This window comes from Manacus candei, unplaced genomic scaffold (genome assembly GCF_025592945.1).
Source record: "Manacus candei isolate 608988 ecotype Guabito, Panama unplaced genomic scaffold, ASM2559294v1 h1tg000003l, whole genome shotgun sequence".
NCBI lineage: Eukaryota > Metazoa > Chordata > Aves > Passeriformes > Pipridae > Manacus > Manacus candei.
Window position 1 is genome coordinate 420966 of NW_026138051.1, and position 13957 is coordinate 434922.

Below are 13957 nucleotides of genomic sequence, written 5' to 3' on the forward strand. Positions count from 1 at the left end.
GTACTTTGAGGGGAACACGGTTGGTTTATTATCAGTCCTTGTGCATCAGCCAAAGACAAGGCTGACAGCCTCAGCTGCTGCAGCATCTCTCTGAGAAGCCCTGCCTGCCCTGCCAGACAGGCCCCTGCCAGACAGGGCCCACCAGCCCCCTCCAGCCCCTGCAGCATTTGCCCCCACCAGCAGGTGGGCAGGGGACCCACAGGGAGGGGAATCAAAACTCACTGAGCATCATCACCTCTGGATCCAAAATTTATTGAACTACAAACACACAGCACTCAAGAGCACCAGGTCTGGAGGAATGTGGGGGAACTCCCACCATTAACACAGAAGGCAGGAGCTTCAGCTACTGCTAGATTTGAACACAGACAACACCCCAAACCTAACAAGCAATGTTACATCAGAATTACAATGGTAACAACACAGAATTTACAAAAATATAAATAACCTATTTGTAACCTTAAAGAAAAATAACATCCACCATAAAAAACACCATGTATTACTCTGGGTAAACCATGGCTACAGAAATGTAGTGATTATTTTTTTTTAAAAGCACCAAAGTCTGCAGTATAAAATAATCCAACACAGAGGGCATCTTCCCCCGACACTTGCAGACCCTTCCAAGAAGTGTGCCCAGATCAGTAAAACAATGTCTTTGTCAGTATTGCCTATTCCTGTAAGAGCACAGTGAGGAGACAGCTCTCCAGAGCACCCTGTTCAGGAACAGCATCCGAGGGTTGTTCCCCAACTGTTCATCAGAATGAACACTTTACCAGCACTGAAGTATGTGCCTATTTTAGGTCCATGCTTAAGAGCTTCTCAGAACAGGGCTGGATTTAAACTTATCATACAAATTCCTCTGCAAATCAGACTTCCAGACAAGAATGGTGTCAAAAGCCAATTGTTTGTAAAATATAACCCCATTGCAGGAGTGTTTCCACTGTTCAGCCCCTGCTCAAGTTCGCACAGATGCTGAGTTATTTCATTCCTTTCACCTCCCCAAGAGCCATGCCAGCTTGGCACAAACAGCTTCCTGAGGCTGTGACACAAGATCCAGCACTACGGGAATTTCCTTCCCTTACCTTCCATGTATTGTGTTGAAAATACTATTAAAAGGCAAAAGTCAAGTATCAAGTTCATTGGTTCCCCACTGAAGCAGTTCCTCATGCAGGGATAGGCATAATTCTGATGTCCCAGTATTATCCCTGTTTTCAGGCTCTCGTGGTTCCCTGAGGGCTCCAGCTGGGCTTGAGGCAGGCTGGCCAAAGGATCCTCAGGGGCATTGGCCAAAGGCCACCTGTAGAAATTTTGGCCCTTGTAAACACAGTTGGTTTTGTCACCGCAGCTGAAGGAAGGTGCCTGCCATGGACACAGCGAGAGTGGGGAGCAGCCCTTTGCTGGGAGCTGGGGGGGCCTCACTGCTGAAAAGCCTCATCCTGCAATGCTCTTGTGCAGTGTCAAGCCCTGCTGGAGCACCAGCCACAGAGACTTGCACTGATACCACATGTGAGGCTCTGAGAGGGGCACTGAGAACAGTTAAAACACACCTTAAACCAGCCTCTGCCAGCCCAGTGCCGAGGGAGCACATCCAGTGGCATGGCTGGGGCCCAAGGGGCAGTGCCAGTGGAGCAGGAGCTGTGGTACAGCATACACTCACCCTGAGCACCAGCACATCACCCTGCACACTGCACATGGCATGGCACACAGCACCCCACACACCGCACATGGGACAGCACACATGACACACGGCATGGACACACCACCTTACACACCACACACGGCACAGCACACACCACCCTACACACCACACATGGCATGGACACACCATCCTACACATCACACACGGCATGGACACACCACCCTACACACCACACATGGCACAGCACACATGACACACGGCATGGACACACCACCTTACACACCACACATGGCATGGACACACTACCCTACACACCACACATGGCACAGCACACACCACCCTACTCACTCCGTATGACATGGCACACAATGCCCTACACAGCATGCACAGCATGGTACACACCCATCCTATGCACTGCCTCATCAAGGCAGGGGTTAAGTTTTGGCTGTAAATAATATTGCTTAGACATTCAACAGCTGAAAAATAATAGTTTGCTATGAAGGGAATGGGGTTGATTTTTTTATCAACTGAGAAAAATAAAGAATTAAAACCTCGCTCCATCTGCTGGCCCAGAGCCTGCCCCACCCTGGCACACCAGCAGAGCTGCCCAGCACATGGAAGGACCTGCAGCACACACCTGTGACATGTGCCTGTTATTCATGGTTTTAGTTAAACAGCCCTTCCTGCCCAGCCTTTGCTCCAGATGCTGCCATGTGATGCTGCCAGGAGGGGGCTGGCTCTGCCATCCTGTCTAGCTGCTGCTGCTTTGTGCACCCCAAGTGCCACCCAGATCAGTCCCAACTTCAAAGCCAGAACTGGTGACTGAGCTGCAGGTAGGCTCTTACTCAGATGCTGTGGGTGAAGTTATCCACCTTCCCACTGGAAGTGACCAAGTGTGCCCACTGAGGAATTAAATATTTATTGGATTTTATGAGGTGATTAATGCCAGCACTCTCCCTGCAGCAGAGAAACCTCCAGCAGGAAATCCCTGCCCCCAGGCTGCTCCCTAATAACCAGAGCGTGCAGCGAGAATCCAACTAACCCCGGCCCCAAATGGCACAAGGTCCAACACTGTGGGTCTTGGGGAGCAAAGAGCAATAAAATGACCTTGACTGTGGAAGAAACAAGCAGCAGAGAGAAAGTGTCAGATCCAGCTGAAACTGCCCATGCCTCTGCTTATCTGAGCACATCCTGGGTGCGTTTGAGTCCCAACAGCACTGAACAGGGAAAAGAAACACGAGCAGCTATTAATACCCGGGACTGGAGGGGGCTGCCTTCCCAGAACGGCACCCGCTTCTTCCAGGTACTGTGGTCACATAAAGGCAAAGCCTGCGGGCTCGGCAGGCGGGGCTGGCGGGGTAACAGTGCCGCTTGCTGGCGACCACCGTCCGCCGGCTCGGCCGGAGCCCCCGGCCACGGGCGGGACCGCAGACAGCGCTCGGTGGACCCACCGCGGCCGTGAGGGACAGAGCAACGGAGCCAGAGCGAGCACCGCCGGTTCAGCCTCGGCAGCGCTCCTGGGAGTCTCGGGACAGCTGGGGTGACCCTTACTGGACCCCGGTGTCAGTGCCGCCTGGCACCGAGCCGCGCCGCCGCCGCAGCCCCGCTGGCAGCTGCTCCACCCGTGACCCCGCGGGAGCGGCATCCGCAGCCCCGCGTGCCCGCCGCCCCCGCGCCGCCGCGCCCCGCACCGGAACGTGCCCGTCCGGGGCCACTGACAGAGCCCCAGTGAGAACAGCCTGACCACCTCCAGTCCTCAGCCCCGGGCACAGCAACAAACTGGGGCACTCAGTGGCAGCAGGACCACGGCAAACTCTGACAAATCCCTCAGGATGAAATTAGAAGCAGAAGGTCTCTCCCCTCCCCAGTAGCAACTCCCAGGAATGAGAACTCAGGCCATTTATAGGCAGGAAAAAAAAAAAGAAAAATATTTTAAGAGGAGCTGGCCCTGCTGTGGCTGGCACAGGGACGTCATCACTGACTGCGACCACAGTCATGGCTTCAGCCCCCAGCTGCCACCCGCTCCCCAGGGCAAAGCAGTGCAGCAACCCTGCCCCTGCAGCAACCCTGTGCCACTGCAAAGCCTTGGAGGCGATGGGCAGCAGATGGCTGTGGGGCATGGCAGGAGCCTAGGAGTGAGCCAACACCTGTCCCAGGCCAGCAGCCACAGCCCCAGGACAAAGATGCACACCAGCTCATCCTGGGGATCAGTCTGAGACTCCTGCCAGGACAAATAGACACAAAGGGGAAGGTGCCAGGGTGGCATAGAGAGGCAAAGGCTGGAGCCCGGCACGTGAGCCACAGCCTCTGCTGAGGAAATCCCAGCATGGAGGAAGAGAAACAACCAAAAAGCAAACTGGGAAAGTGGCATCTGGCACCTAGGAAAGCACAGCACGGAGCAAAGGAAGGACAGAAAAGCTGGAATGGAGGGGAGACGATGGCTAGGCCCATAGGAGGGTGTTGCCCATGGAGACCAAGCCCCATGGCTGAGGGACCCCATAGCAAGAGTGGGGCAGGATGGGGCTCACTGCAGAGCCAGAGCACTGCATCATGGGCAGCACAGTGACCAAGGTTGTCACAGCCAGAGAAAAACAGCCTCTGGAGGGGCCTGAGCGAGCCCTCCCACATGGAACTGGGAGCAGGCACAGCTGTGCTTCCCAGAACCCCTCGCATCCTTCCATTCCACGACGCAAAGACCATCTCCATGCTCTGCCCCCAAGCACACCGGGGAAGTTACGTGACTGAAGGCCACTGGATCCTCTCCCACACTAGCAGTGCATGGAGCTTTGCTCATCCCTCCGTGTCCTCTAGTGCTGGTGGTCTGTCACCGGGCTGAGTGTGAAGTAGTCACAGAGCAGGAGCAAGGCGTCGAACCGCTGGAGCCGCTGCAGTGCCTGTGCCAGCAGCGGGACGGTCACGGCGGCTCCCGCGTACGTGAAGTGCGTGACGAGCTGCTCAAACCCTGAGATCCGTCCCAGCAACTGGGGCACGAGCCCCAGCTCCAGTGCCAGGTGGCTGAAGTTCTTCACACTGTTCAAGGAAGGGTCCAACAAGAAGGCGAGTGACTGCACCAAGGAATGTGGCAGCTCTGCTATTAGGAGACCTGGGGGGCAGCATCACAGTGGAGCTGGGTTAGAACCTGTCCTACTTGGCCAGGATAAGGGAGAACAGAGCAGCTGGACTCCAGCTCCAGCCCCTGCCGAGCAGGTGACAGGACATCCTGTCAGGGCAGGCATCTCCTTCAACATCACTTTCAGAGCTCAGCAACATGGAGCTGGCTCAGTCCTGGGGAAGCTGGTAACTGGGGACAACTGGGCTTCCATCAGCCACTGGCCCGCAGGCCACTCAAGGCAGCATCACAGAAAATGCACCCTGTGAACCAGCACCAAAGGTCACAAGTCAGGTAAGTCCCTGTGATCCCTGGCACCTGCATGCAGGCATGGTGAGCTTCTGGAGGAGCTCTCTTCCAAGAACCTGCCTCTCTGATATCCCAGTACTCGGAGAATAAAGACGAGGCTGGAAGGCCACTTACCCTTGGCTGCGCTGCTGATCTGAGTCACCAGGCTCTGGGCATCATCCACCTGGTGAGACAAAGACCCCAAGGTTGGTGGCAGTCTGCTGAGAACAGCAACACCTGGCACTGTTCCCAGGGCCATCACAGGGGCTCACAGAATGGTGCTTCTCCTCCAGCTGTGCCATCCCGTATCAACAAACCTCAGTCCACATCTCTACCCCCCCATCGAGCCCAGCTCCTGCGCCTGAGCCTCGGCAGCAGTTCAGAGGAGTGATGAGGCTGGAGGAACTTACCGGCCGCTCCCCAGGGGGGATATCGGCAGTGGGATTTGGGAGGGTGGGGGGCAAGTGATGGGCCCCCTCCTGCACCACACCACTGCTCTCTGCCGGGATCCTCTTCACTGCCTGGCTCGTTGCATCGTCCGCCCGCTCGCTGCCCACAAACTCTGCCTGGGTGGAAAACTTCTGGAGGTCCAGCTCGGTGCATTCCACTGGTGCATGTGGCCACTTGTGCTGCATCTCGGAGGCGCAGGAGGAGAGGGGGGCCAGGGCCTCCACCGTGCCTGGCTGGCCCTGCCTGGGGGCGGGGGGCGGCAGGACCCCGGCCAGGCAGTCACCATGGCCTGAGGCCCGGATGAGGGGCTGGCTTTCCAGGAGGCTCCTGCCCAGCTGGGCCTTGGAGGCAGCACTGACCACAATGGCCGGCGGCAAGTCCATCTCTGGCTGGAGAGAGGGGAGCTGGAGACCCACAGCTTCCCCGTCCGAAATGAACTGCACTGCTTCCACAGGGCCTGTAACCAGAAACAGGCATGGCTCAGCAAACTCACCATCCAGCTCCATCCTTCCTCAGGGCATCTCAGCAGGTCCTGGGACACTCAAGCTGGAGCCCAGCACCACCTCCCTCCCCATGGGAAGGCACAAGAGCAGGTACCTTCTGCCTGCCTGTAGCAAGGGCTCAGGTTCTTCACACCCAGGCAGCAGGGACCAGACATCTGCTCCTCACACAGGAACCTGCCGGGCGCCGCTGCGGTCGGGAACATTGCTCGCTGGCCCGAGAAGTTCTGAGTCCTCAGGAAGACTTGGAGGACAGAAGAGAACCAGCCTAAGCAAAGGCCTGGATCACTTCCCCAGCACGTCCTCAGCCCTGTGGTATGTCTGCTGGCAAGGAGCCGGGAGCCAGCAGCTCCCTGGCATGCTGCTGAATGCCAGCGTGCCCCAACCCTGGCCACCACACCTACTGCCCTCTTCCCTCAGCAGCAAAGAGCTGCCCAACTTGAGAAACCCCAGAAGTCAGGATTGTCAGTTCTCAGTGCAAAATGGCCTTCTCTGTTTCCTCCTGATGGCACCAAGGAGGAGGGAGGATCCTCTGTGTCTTTAATTAGGCAAAGCACACAAGAGGTCCTGCAGGCATGAGAAGCAGGGCAAGGTGTCTATTCTGTATGAGCCAAGTAACAGTTGGGTCACTGTGCTGTCAAAGTAGCAATGCTCAGGGCAATACTCTACGCAGCAAGAAGGAACCACGGGCACAGGTGAATAGCACAGAGAGGAGGAGAGCACTGACTCACCTCGCTGACACTGGCTCTTCCAAAACCGCTTGCAGTAGATGATGGAGAGTGCCAGAAGCACCAGGACAATGATGATCAGGGCACTGCTGGTCAGTGCAAGAAGGGCCGTGTCCTGTGGTGGTACAGTGGGGATGGCGACCTTCACCAGGTTAGTTCTGGAGCGACCTGCAAACATCAGCCACAAAACGCTGGAGCCAAACTGCGAGGCTTGGACCACCCCTTCCCATGTGTCCCTCGCCACATGCCATGACTGTGCCCCTCCTCCTCTGCAGCGGGGCTGCAGCTCCGTCATGTCCACACCACCCACCCCGATCTCGCCCAGTGAGGGGCACCTACACTGTGGCTCAGAGGAGGGCGTCTGCTTGGTGCAGGGGATGCACTCCCATTCCAGCTGCCCGCTGATCCGTGCTTTCCGGTAAAACCTGCCAACAGAGCAGAGGGGCTCAGCAGTGTCCAGCTCCTGGTGAGGCCCCACCAACCTTGCTGTGCAGCCAGCTGTGCTGTCCAGCCCATGGCAGTGGGGGACAGCTGACCCTCCACTCCTGCCCAGCCAGCTGGGCCACCCCCCAGCAGCAGGGCTCTCATTGCTGGCTGAAGCTGCACCGCAGCTACTTGTTCATGCCTAGCCATTTGCCAAGGAGTGACATCCCTCCAACAGCCCCCCCCTCCCTGGCCCCATGTCTGCTGAAGCAGATTATAGAGATAACCAGCTCTCCAGAGGACCGGGAACACCCCAGCTACAGCTGTGTCCAGAAAGAGGTTCATACAAAGCCTCAACTCACTCCTCTCCCAGGCCCACTGGTGGCCAACATGTGTCTGCAGACCTCAGGCTTGGTGCAAGCTGGCTGTATACAGCAGTTTCATTTCAGTAAGTCCTTAAACACATCACCCCTCCGTCCTCCTCTTTCGGGACCATCAACCATAGTGGCCTACAGCGCCTCATCTTTCAGGGCTTGGCCACACTGGTGTCCACAGAACAACTTGGGTCTGGAACTTTTCTTCCACAACTAATTTATGGAAGCCTTCAGGTTCCCTTCTCTGGAGCTACAAGGGGACCATCAGATCAGTCTGACTTCCATGTAATAAGCAGAGTCTTCGTAGAGGCAGGCCTGGGTCATCAGGCTCCTCTTAGGTCCCACGACCCAGGCAGCTTCAAATGCCCCCCTCTGTGCCCACGCCGTCCCTGCCTGGCCCCAGCGCAGCCACAGTGGCTCTGCTCACCCTGGCAGGCACTCCCCGCACACCGCGTCGGTCGTCGCCGTGCAGTTGGACTTCTGGAAGCGGTTGATGAGGGCGCAGGACAGGCAGGGCTTGCAGCCGTGGTGTCCCCAGCGGTCCTTGAACTTCCTGGGAGGGCAGGCCACGCACTGCGCGTCCCCACCGCTGCCGTCACCGCAGTCCTGCAGGGCACAAGGTTGGGGGCACGGCTGCAAGGGGCCACGGTGGGTTCCAAATGCTACTGAGGGGAAAAGTGTCCCTTCTTTGGGGGCAAAGGGTAGTGGGGCCACTACTCATGTGCAGGGTTCTCAGAACAGTCTCGTGCCCGGCCGTGCCCTTCTGGCACACTGCGGCTGTTGGAAAGCTCCAGCAGCACGGTGCCCAGGGAGGCACCTCGGGGGAGACCCCGCTGGGACACCCCTCCTGAGGCTGGGCCGGGCCCACCCACAGCATTGTCCTGCTGGCACCCACCCACGTGCAGCCCGGCCAGGCAGTGACCTCAGGGCTATGGACCAGAGGAAATTCAGACTTCCATCAGCAAAAAATGAAACAAGGCAGCATGAGGAACAACCCAAAATCCCTCACCACCTCCTGCTTCCATTGTCTCACCCTCCTACCCAGGGAGGGTGAAACAATTCACCATCCCATCCTACCATGTCTGAGCTCTTCCCAACATTCCAGGACCTAAGATCATTCTTCTGAAGGGAGGCTGGAAGAGGATTCACCCAGCACTGTAAAAGCCTTGGCGATAGATGACTCCCACTCCTTACGGAGCAGTCAATTTACCTTGGAAAGCTCCTGCCCAGGCATGCACTTTCTGCAGGGGACACATTTCTTCTGGTCATCCAGGTACTCGCTCTCCTGGCAGGCCATTGTGCTGGAGAGGAGTGGGGAGCCTGGGGAGGAGAGAACAAGAAGGCAGAGGGGTCACACCCAGCCCCAACACCTTTGGGATGAGCAGCGTGCCCTTCTCTGGGTGACCATTTCCACCTGGCCAGGATGGCAGCTGGCACTGCTGGGCACCACGGGTGGGACTCGGGCAGGAGGTGGTTGCTGGTTCCTGCCGCACAGCTCCAGCAGTCCCAGATGGGCTTCCCAGCAAGGCTGCAGATGAATTGCCCCGTTAGCTGCCACCTCACAGCCTCACAACGGAACAAATGAAATTTCAGACCCAAGACTGAGGCAGACCCACCGACTGCTTGGGTCACCAGTGGATTCTGCCAGCCCCAGCCATAGCTCTGGGTACCTGAGATGGTCAGCAGAGAGCTCAGCCCCAGGAAAGGCCCAATAAAGTCCCAGCTTCAGAATCCAGCAGCCCAGCTCTGGCCAGCATGGCTGCATTGGTCTGACAGACCAAATGCTGGTCACACACACACCTGTGTCCTTGCTGCTCTGCCCTGGATCTGCGTGGCCACTCAGGCTGTTGCTGTGCACACATTCTGGCTCAGCGTGGGCTCACTCACAGTGACCTCAGAGGACCAGCAGAACAAGCAGCTCAGACTGAAGCTACAAAACTGAGCAATTTATTTGGAGTTTTGGGGCCGTCTGATCAATTCTGGTTTTTGCAGTGGAGGGGGAGCAGCTGCAGGACCCCCAGCACTCCAGCCCCTCCTGACAGAACTCCTTCCCCCCTCCCACGGCAGCATTCCTCTACAGGCTTTTTCTGCCTCCTCTGCCTAATTCCACCACTCCCTTGCTGGTGCCTTTTGGAAGCAGACACTTGGCTGGGCTCCCCCAGCTCTGGAGGGCCGAGATTCATGGGAGATGAGGTCTGCCCGGACGAGCACAGTGCGTGAGTCACCCTCACGCAGCTCCTGCTCACGGCGCACGGGCTGATACAAGGATTGCAGCCGATCCCTCGGGGACAGGCCATGAGGAGCTGAAGGGGCTAAATCTGTCTTGCAAACATCTCGGGAGGGGCATGGGCACAGCCTATAAATAGCGTAAAGGTTCCTGACACTATCAAATAAATAAAGGAGATTTGTCACCACCTCAGAAGGTGGTGAAGAGGGAGCTCAATGCCACTGCCCTGGGAAACGCACAGGGTTTCGTGTCAGGGTTCAGCTACAGGCTGAAGGCAGGAGAGAAAATGAAAAGCAGAGAGATGGGTCCCAGAGGGGCGACACCCAACCGCTCTGTGGGGCCAGCACACCAGTGGCCTGAGCCCAGCCTCTCGGGGAGTTCGTGCCCGCAGCCAGGCTCGCCCCTGCTGGCAGGTGCCTCTGGGGTACGGGGTCACCACAGCCAATGCTCAGCTCTGGAGTTTGGTTCCGGCTCTTGCACAAGATGAATGAAACAAAATTGCAGGCAAGAGGAAAGGAGCCCAGACACCAGAGTGTGGAGAGCAAGAGACTGATCTTTATCTGCTCTCCAAAGTGCTGCTGTAACACCAAAAAAAGGCTCTGGTGGAAAAAAAGGAAAAAACAACAACTCCCCCCACAATAAAATACCCCTAACCAGCAGGCTTTTTGGTAAAAACTGTCTGAGAACACAATCCAACCAGTCTCATATTTTTACAGCCTTTTCCGAAGGGCCTGCAGCTGGGTGCCCTCACAGCCCCGTCCCCACGAGAGTCCCAGCTTAAAGCAGTTCCCCGAATACAGAAAGTTACACAGGCCAAAGGAATCCCACACCAGAGCTGCTCCACGTGTGAGGATGTCTGCCAAGATGATGGAATTGCTGAGGATGGGGGAGACAGCCCTCCCCGCTGTGCCAGCAGGATACTGGGCACAGGGCAGGCCTGCTGCTGCTCAAGCCACAGCGTAATGATAGAAGGAACGAACACTTTGTTGAATATCTGGCACGAAATTCAAAGCTGTGGGATCTTTGTACTTCTTATTTCAACACCACCAGACCCAAGACACTTGATTTGTATGTGGAGGACACGTCCAAACCACCCGATGCTGCCCCAGTAACCTTGGATCGTCTAATGCTTGACTGAAACAACTGGTCCTAATGAACCGAAAGAAAAAGCCAAAACCAAACAACAAACCCTCCCACCTCTTTGGGAACCACATGGGGTCTCTAGGTGACTGCCAGAGGAAACCGGCAGATTTATCTGCCAAAGAGGAATATAAAGCTAACATAGTATCAATGAGTATACATTGGACACAGTATCAATGTACTTATAGGTTGGGGGAAAGAAGAATCTCCTGCCCTAGTGCGAGATCCATGAGATCTTCTAACTTAAAAACATCATTAATTTGTTAAAGAACTCTTTCATTGCCTTAAAGAGACATCCTGCCTGAGCAGGGAAGCAGAGCAGGCTCCCCACTGCATCATCCCTTAAGACACCAAACCCACGAACTGATGAATGAGTTTCACTGCATGAGATGAAATCGTTCCAGCAGTGCCACAGTATGAGCTGCAGTTCATCCACCCCGTCACAATGCTGTGGTTCAGCCATTGTCTTTTGTCTGCAAAAGTGTGATTTTCAAAAAAATTAGATTATATAGGAATATAAATTACTTCTTCTGTGTCCAGCTAATGGATTCTGGTAGGAAAAAGAGGGTGAGAAAATTAATAAGTGAAAGGGTAGAAAATGAAAGTGATCAGTGAAAGCATTAGCGCTGCTGATTCTCCCCATCTGCCCAGCATGCACCGGGCAGAGGGGGGTAGCAGGGGTGCAGGCAGAGCAGGGAGGGCAGGCAGGCCAGGGGGGCAGGCTGGGGTGCAGACAGGGCAGGAGGAGATGGGCTGGGCTGGTCCCTGCTCCAGCCATTGACCCCGTGCCCTCACGCCATGGGTCTCTGCATGCTTGGGACAGGGAGTGCCCGGAGCCACCTTCAGGGACTCGGACACCCACACCCCGGCAGTGGCTCTTCCATGTCACCACGGGAGCCAGCACAACCTCAGAAGTGTTTCCTCTGCTGCAGGACTGACTGGCACAGCCAGGCAGTACCATACCTCAGATGAGACACTTGTATACATTGGGCTCTATTTCAGAGAGCTGAAATCCTAAATAAGAACTGCAAGTGAAAAGCAGGGGAAAAAAATGTTATCTGGAAAACATGAGTGCACTCCTCGTGCTCGGCCACAGCCAGTCCCGGTCTCCTGCTCAGCCATTCTCCCACTCCGGTCCGGACACCGTCTCTACCTCTCCCTGTGCTACAAACCGTGCTGGGAGAGTCTCTGCTGCAGCGGAGGAAAAGAGGTGGAATCTGAGGCTTTCCATGCGGCTTGGAAATCAGCAGGTTTTCCAACACTTTTGGAGATTCTACGCATACAATTGCCCACTAGTTGTTTAATCTGGAGTGGCTGAGAACTACTGTTTGCTTTAGGTGAAAGCACCGTGCTCTTGGGCGGGGAGGGGAAGTGCTCCGGGCTGCTCTCACCCGCTTCAGCGCACGGCAGGAGTCCCCAACGCTCACTTTCCAGTGACTTTTGCCAAGTTCAGGCTGTTCACCTTGGGGACTCACACTCTGCCTTACCAGATATCTCAAGTAACACTTCCAAAGCTCCTATCAATTCGCATAAAACTTCGGATTTTTTTGCCCCGCATCTAGTTCTTAGTAATTGTCATTGTCTTGCTGCAATAATCACAGAATCACTGAGACTGTAAAAACCCTCCAAGATCTTCGAGTCCAACCGTTCCCCCAGCACTGACCCATATCTCCAAGTGCTACATCCACACGTCTGCTAAACCCCCCCAAGGGATGGGGACTCCACCACCCTCCGGGCAGCCCGTGCCAGGGCCGGACAATCCTTTCGGGAAAGAAATTGTTCTTAATATCCGACCTAAACCTACCGACCTCCGCACCTGGCGGCTGCTCGTTTCTGACAGAAAAGCGGAGGCGAGGCTGGCGGCGAGACGGGTGCGGGGGCAGCGCGCCGGCGGGGCGGTGCGTGCGGCGGGGCCGCCCACGCGGGTGCCGGTCGTGGGCGCGCCCCGCGCTCCCGGACACCGCCGACCCGGCTCGTCCCGTCTCGCCCGTCGCCCCCCGGCCCGGCCCGACCCCCGCGGCCCCGCCGGCGCCCCCCGCCGCCCGCCCGCGGGAAGGTGGCAGCTCACTGGGATGTGCATGCCCGGGCACGTTCCGGCCAGGCGCTCCGCGGCGGCACGACCGCCCAGCATCACCCCGCCCGGCACCCCCGGGACCACGGCCCCGGCCTCCACGTCCCCAGCCCCCGCCCCCCTCGGCCCGGCACACCCGGGGTTCGGAGGCGATCACGGAGCCGGCTGCAGCCCACGGGTATCGCTGCCGCCGCTCTGCCGGGAGCGGGACCCGCCGCAGGTCCTACCGGTCCCCCCGCCCCCGCCACCGGGGCGACACCGGCACCGGAGAGGATCGGGACCGCCGCGGGCGGGCGGGCAGGGACGCGGACCCCGCGGCTCACCTGTGTACCGGTGCTGGCAGGACGGAGCGGACCGGGACCGGCAGCGCCGGCGAGAACGGCAGTGCCAGCGGGACCAGGAGGACGGCGGGACCAGGGCAGACAGCGCGGACCGAGACCGGGACCGCGACCGCAACCGGGACCGGGATCGGGATCGGACCGTCAGTAACTCCGCGTGGAGCGGAGCGGTCGGAGCCCGAGCCCGTCCCAGGCATCGGGAGCACCCGCCGGTCCCGCCCCGCCGGCCCCATTGGCGGCGCGGCCGCTGGGGCGGAGCGCTGGGGCGGAGCGGGGGCGGCGAGAGCGGCGAGACCGGGACGGCGGGACCGGGAGCGAGTCGGGAGGGAGTCGGGAGGGAGTCGGGAGCGGAGGGGTCCAAGCCGCAGCGCCGCGCGGCGTCTGGGCAGGGCAGCGACGGGGCATCCCGGTGCCACCGGCCGCGGTGTGAAACTAGAGAACCCCCGGGCCTGCGGGACCTCATTCCCTTAGGCCTGGACCTGTCCTGCACATCCGCTGTGGGCTGGAGGCTGGAGGAGACCCGGGCCCTGCCGCCCCTCTCCAGCCGTGGGGGAACACACGCCAGAAAGGATTAAACTCGCTAGTTCCGATTGTAGCTGTGCCACACACAGCGTGTGTCCCGTGTGTATACCGAGTGTATTCTGTGTGTGCACTCTGCATGTACAGTGTATGT

The 13957-nt window shown here is 57.8% G+C and overlaps 1 protein-coding gene across 3 annotated transcripts; it reads right to left on the reverse strand.

Moving 5' to 3' along the window:
• Nucleotides 1-238: 238 nt before the first annotated feature.
• EDA2R (ectodysplasin A2 receptor) lies at nt 239-13481 on the reverse strand. 3 transcript variants are annotated; one of them, XR_007904242.1, is made up of 10 exons: nt 13270-13481; nt 8719-8828; nt 7936-8114; nt 7051-7136; nt 6715-6879; nt 6081-6227; nt 5444-5940; nt 5169-5217; nt 1943-4739; nt 239-1910 (listed from the first exon to the last, which is right to left on the reverse strand). XR_007904242.1 is itself a non-coding variant. In XM_051785507.1 (9 exons), the coding sequence occupies exons 2-9, from the start codon at nt 8803-8805 to the stop codon at nt 4444-4446; spliced, it is 1506 nt and encodes a 501-aa protein (XP_051641467.1). In that variant the 5' UTR covers nt 8806-8828; nt 13270-13481; the 3' UTR covers nt 239-4443. The 3 variants fall into 3 exon arrangements, 1 of the variants encoding a protein (XP_051641467.1); XR_007904241.1 differs by having other exon boundaries at nt 239-1760; nt 1794-4739; XM_051785507.1 differs by having other exon boundaries at nt 239-4739.
• Between the last annotated feature and the right edge of the window lie 476 nt (nt 13482-13957).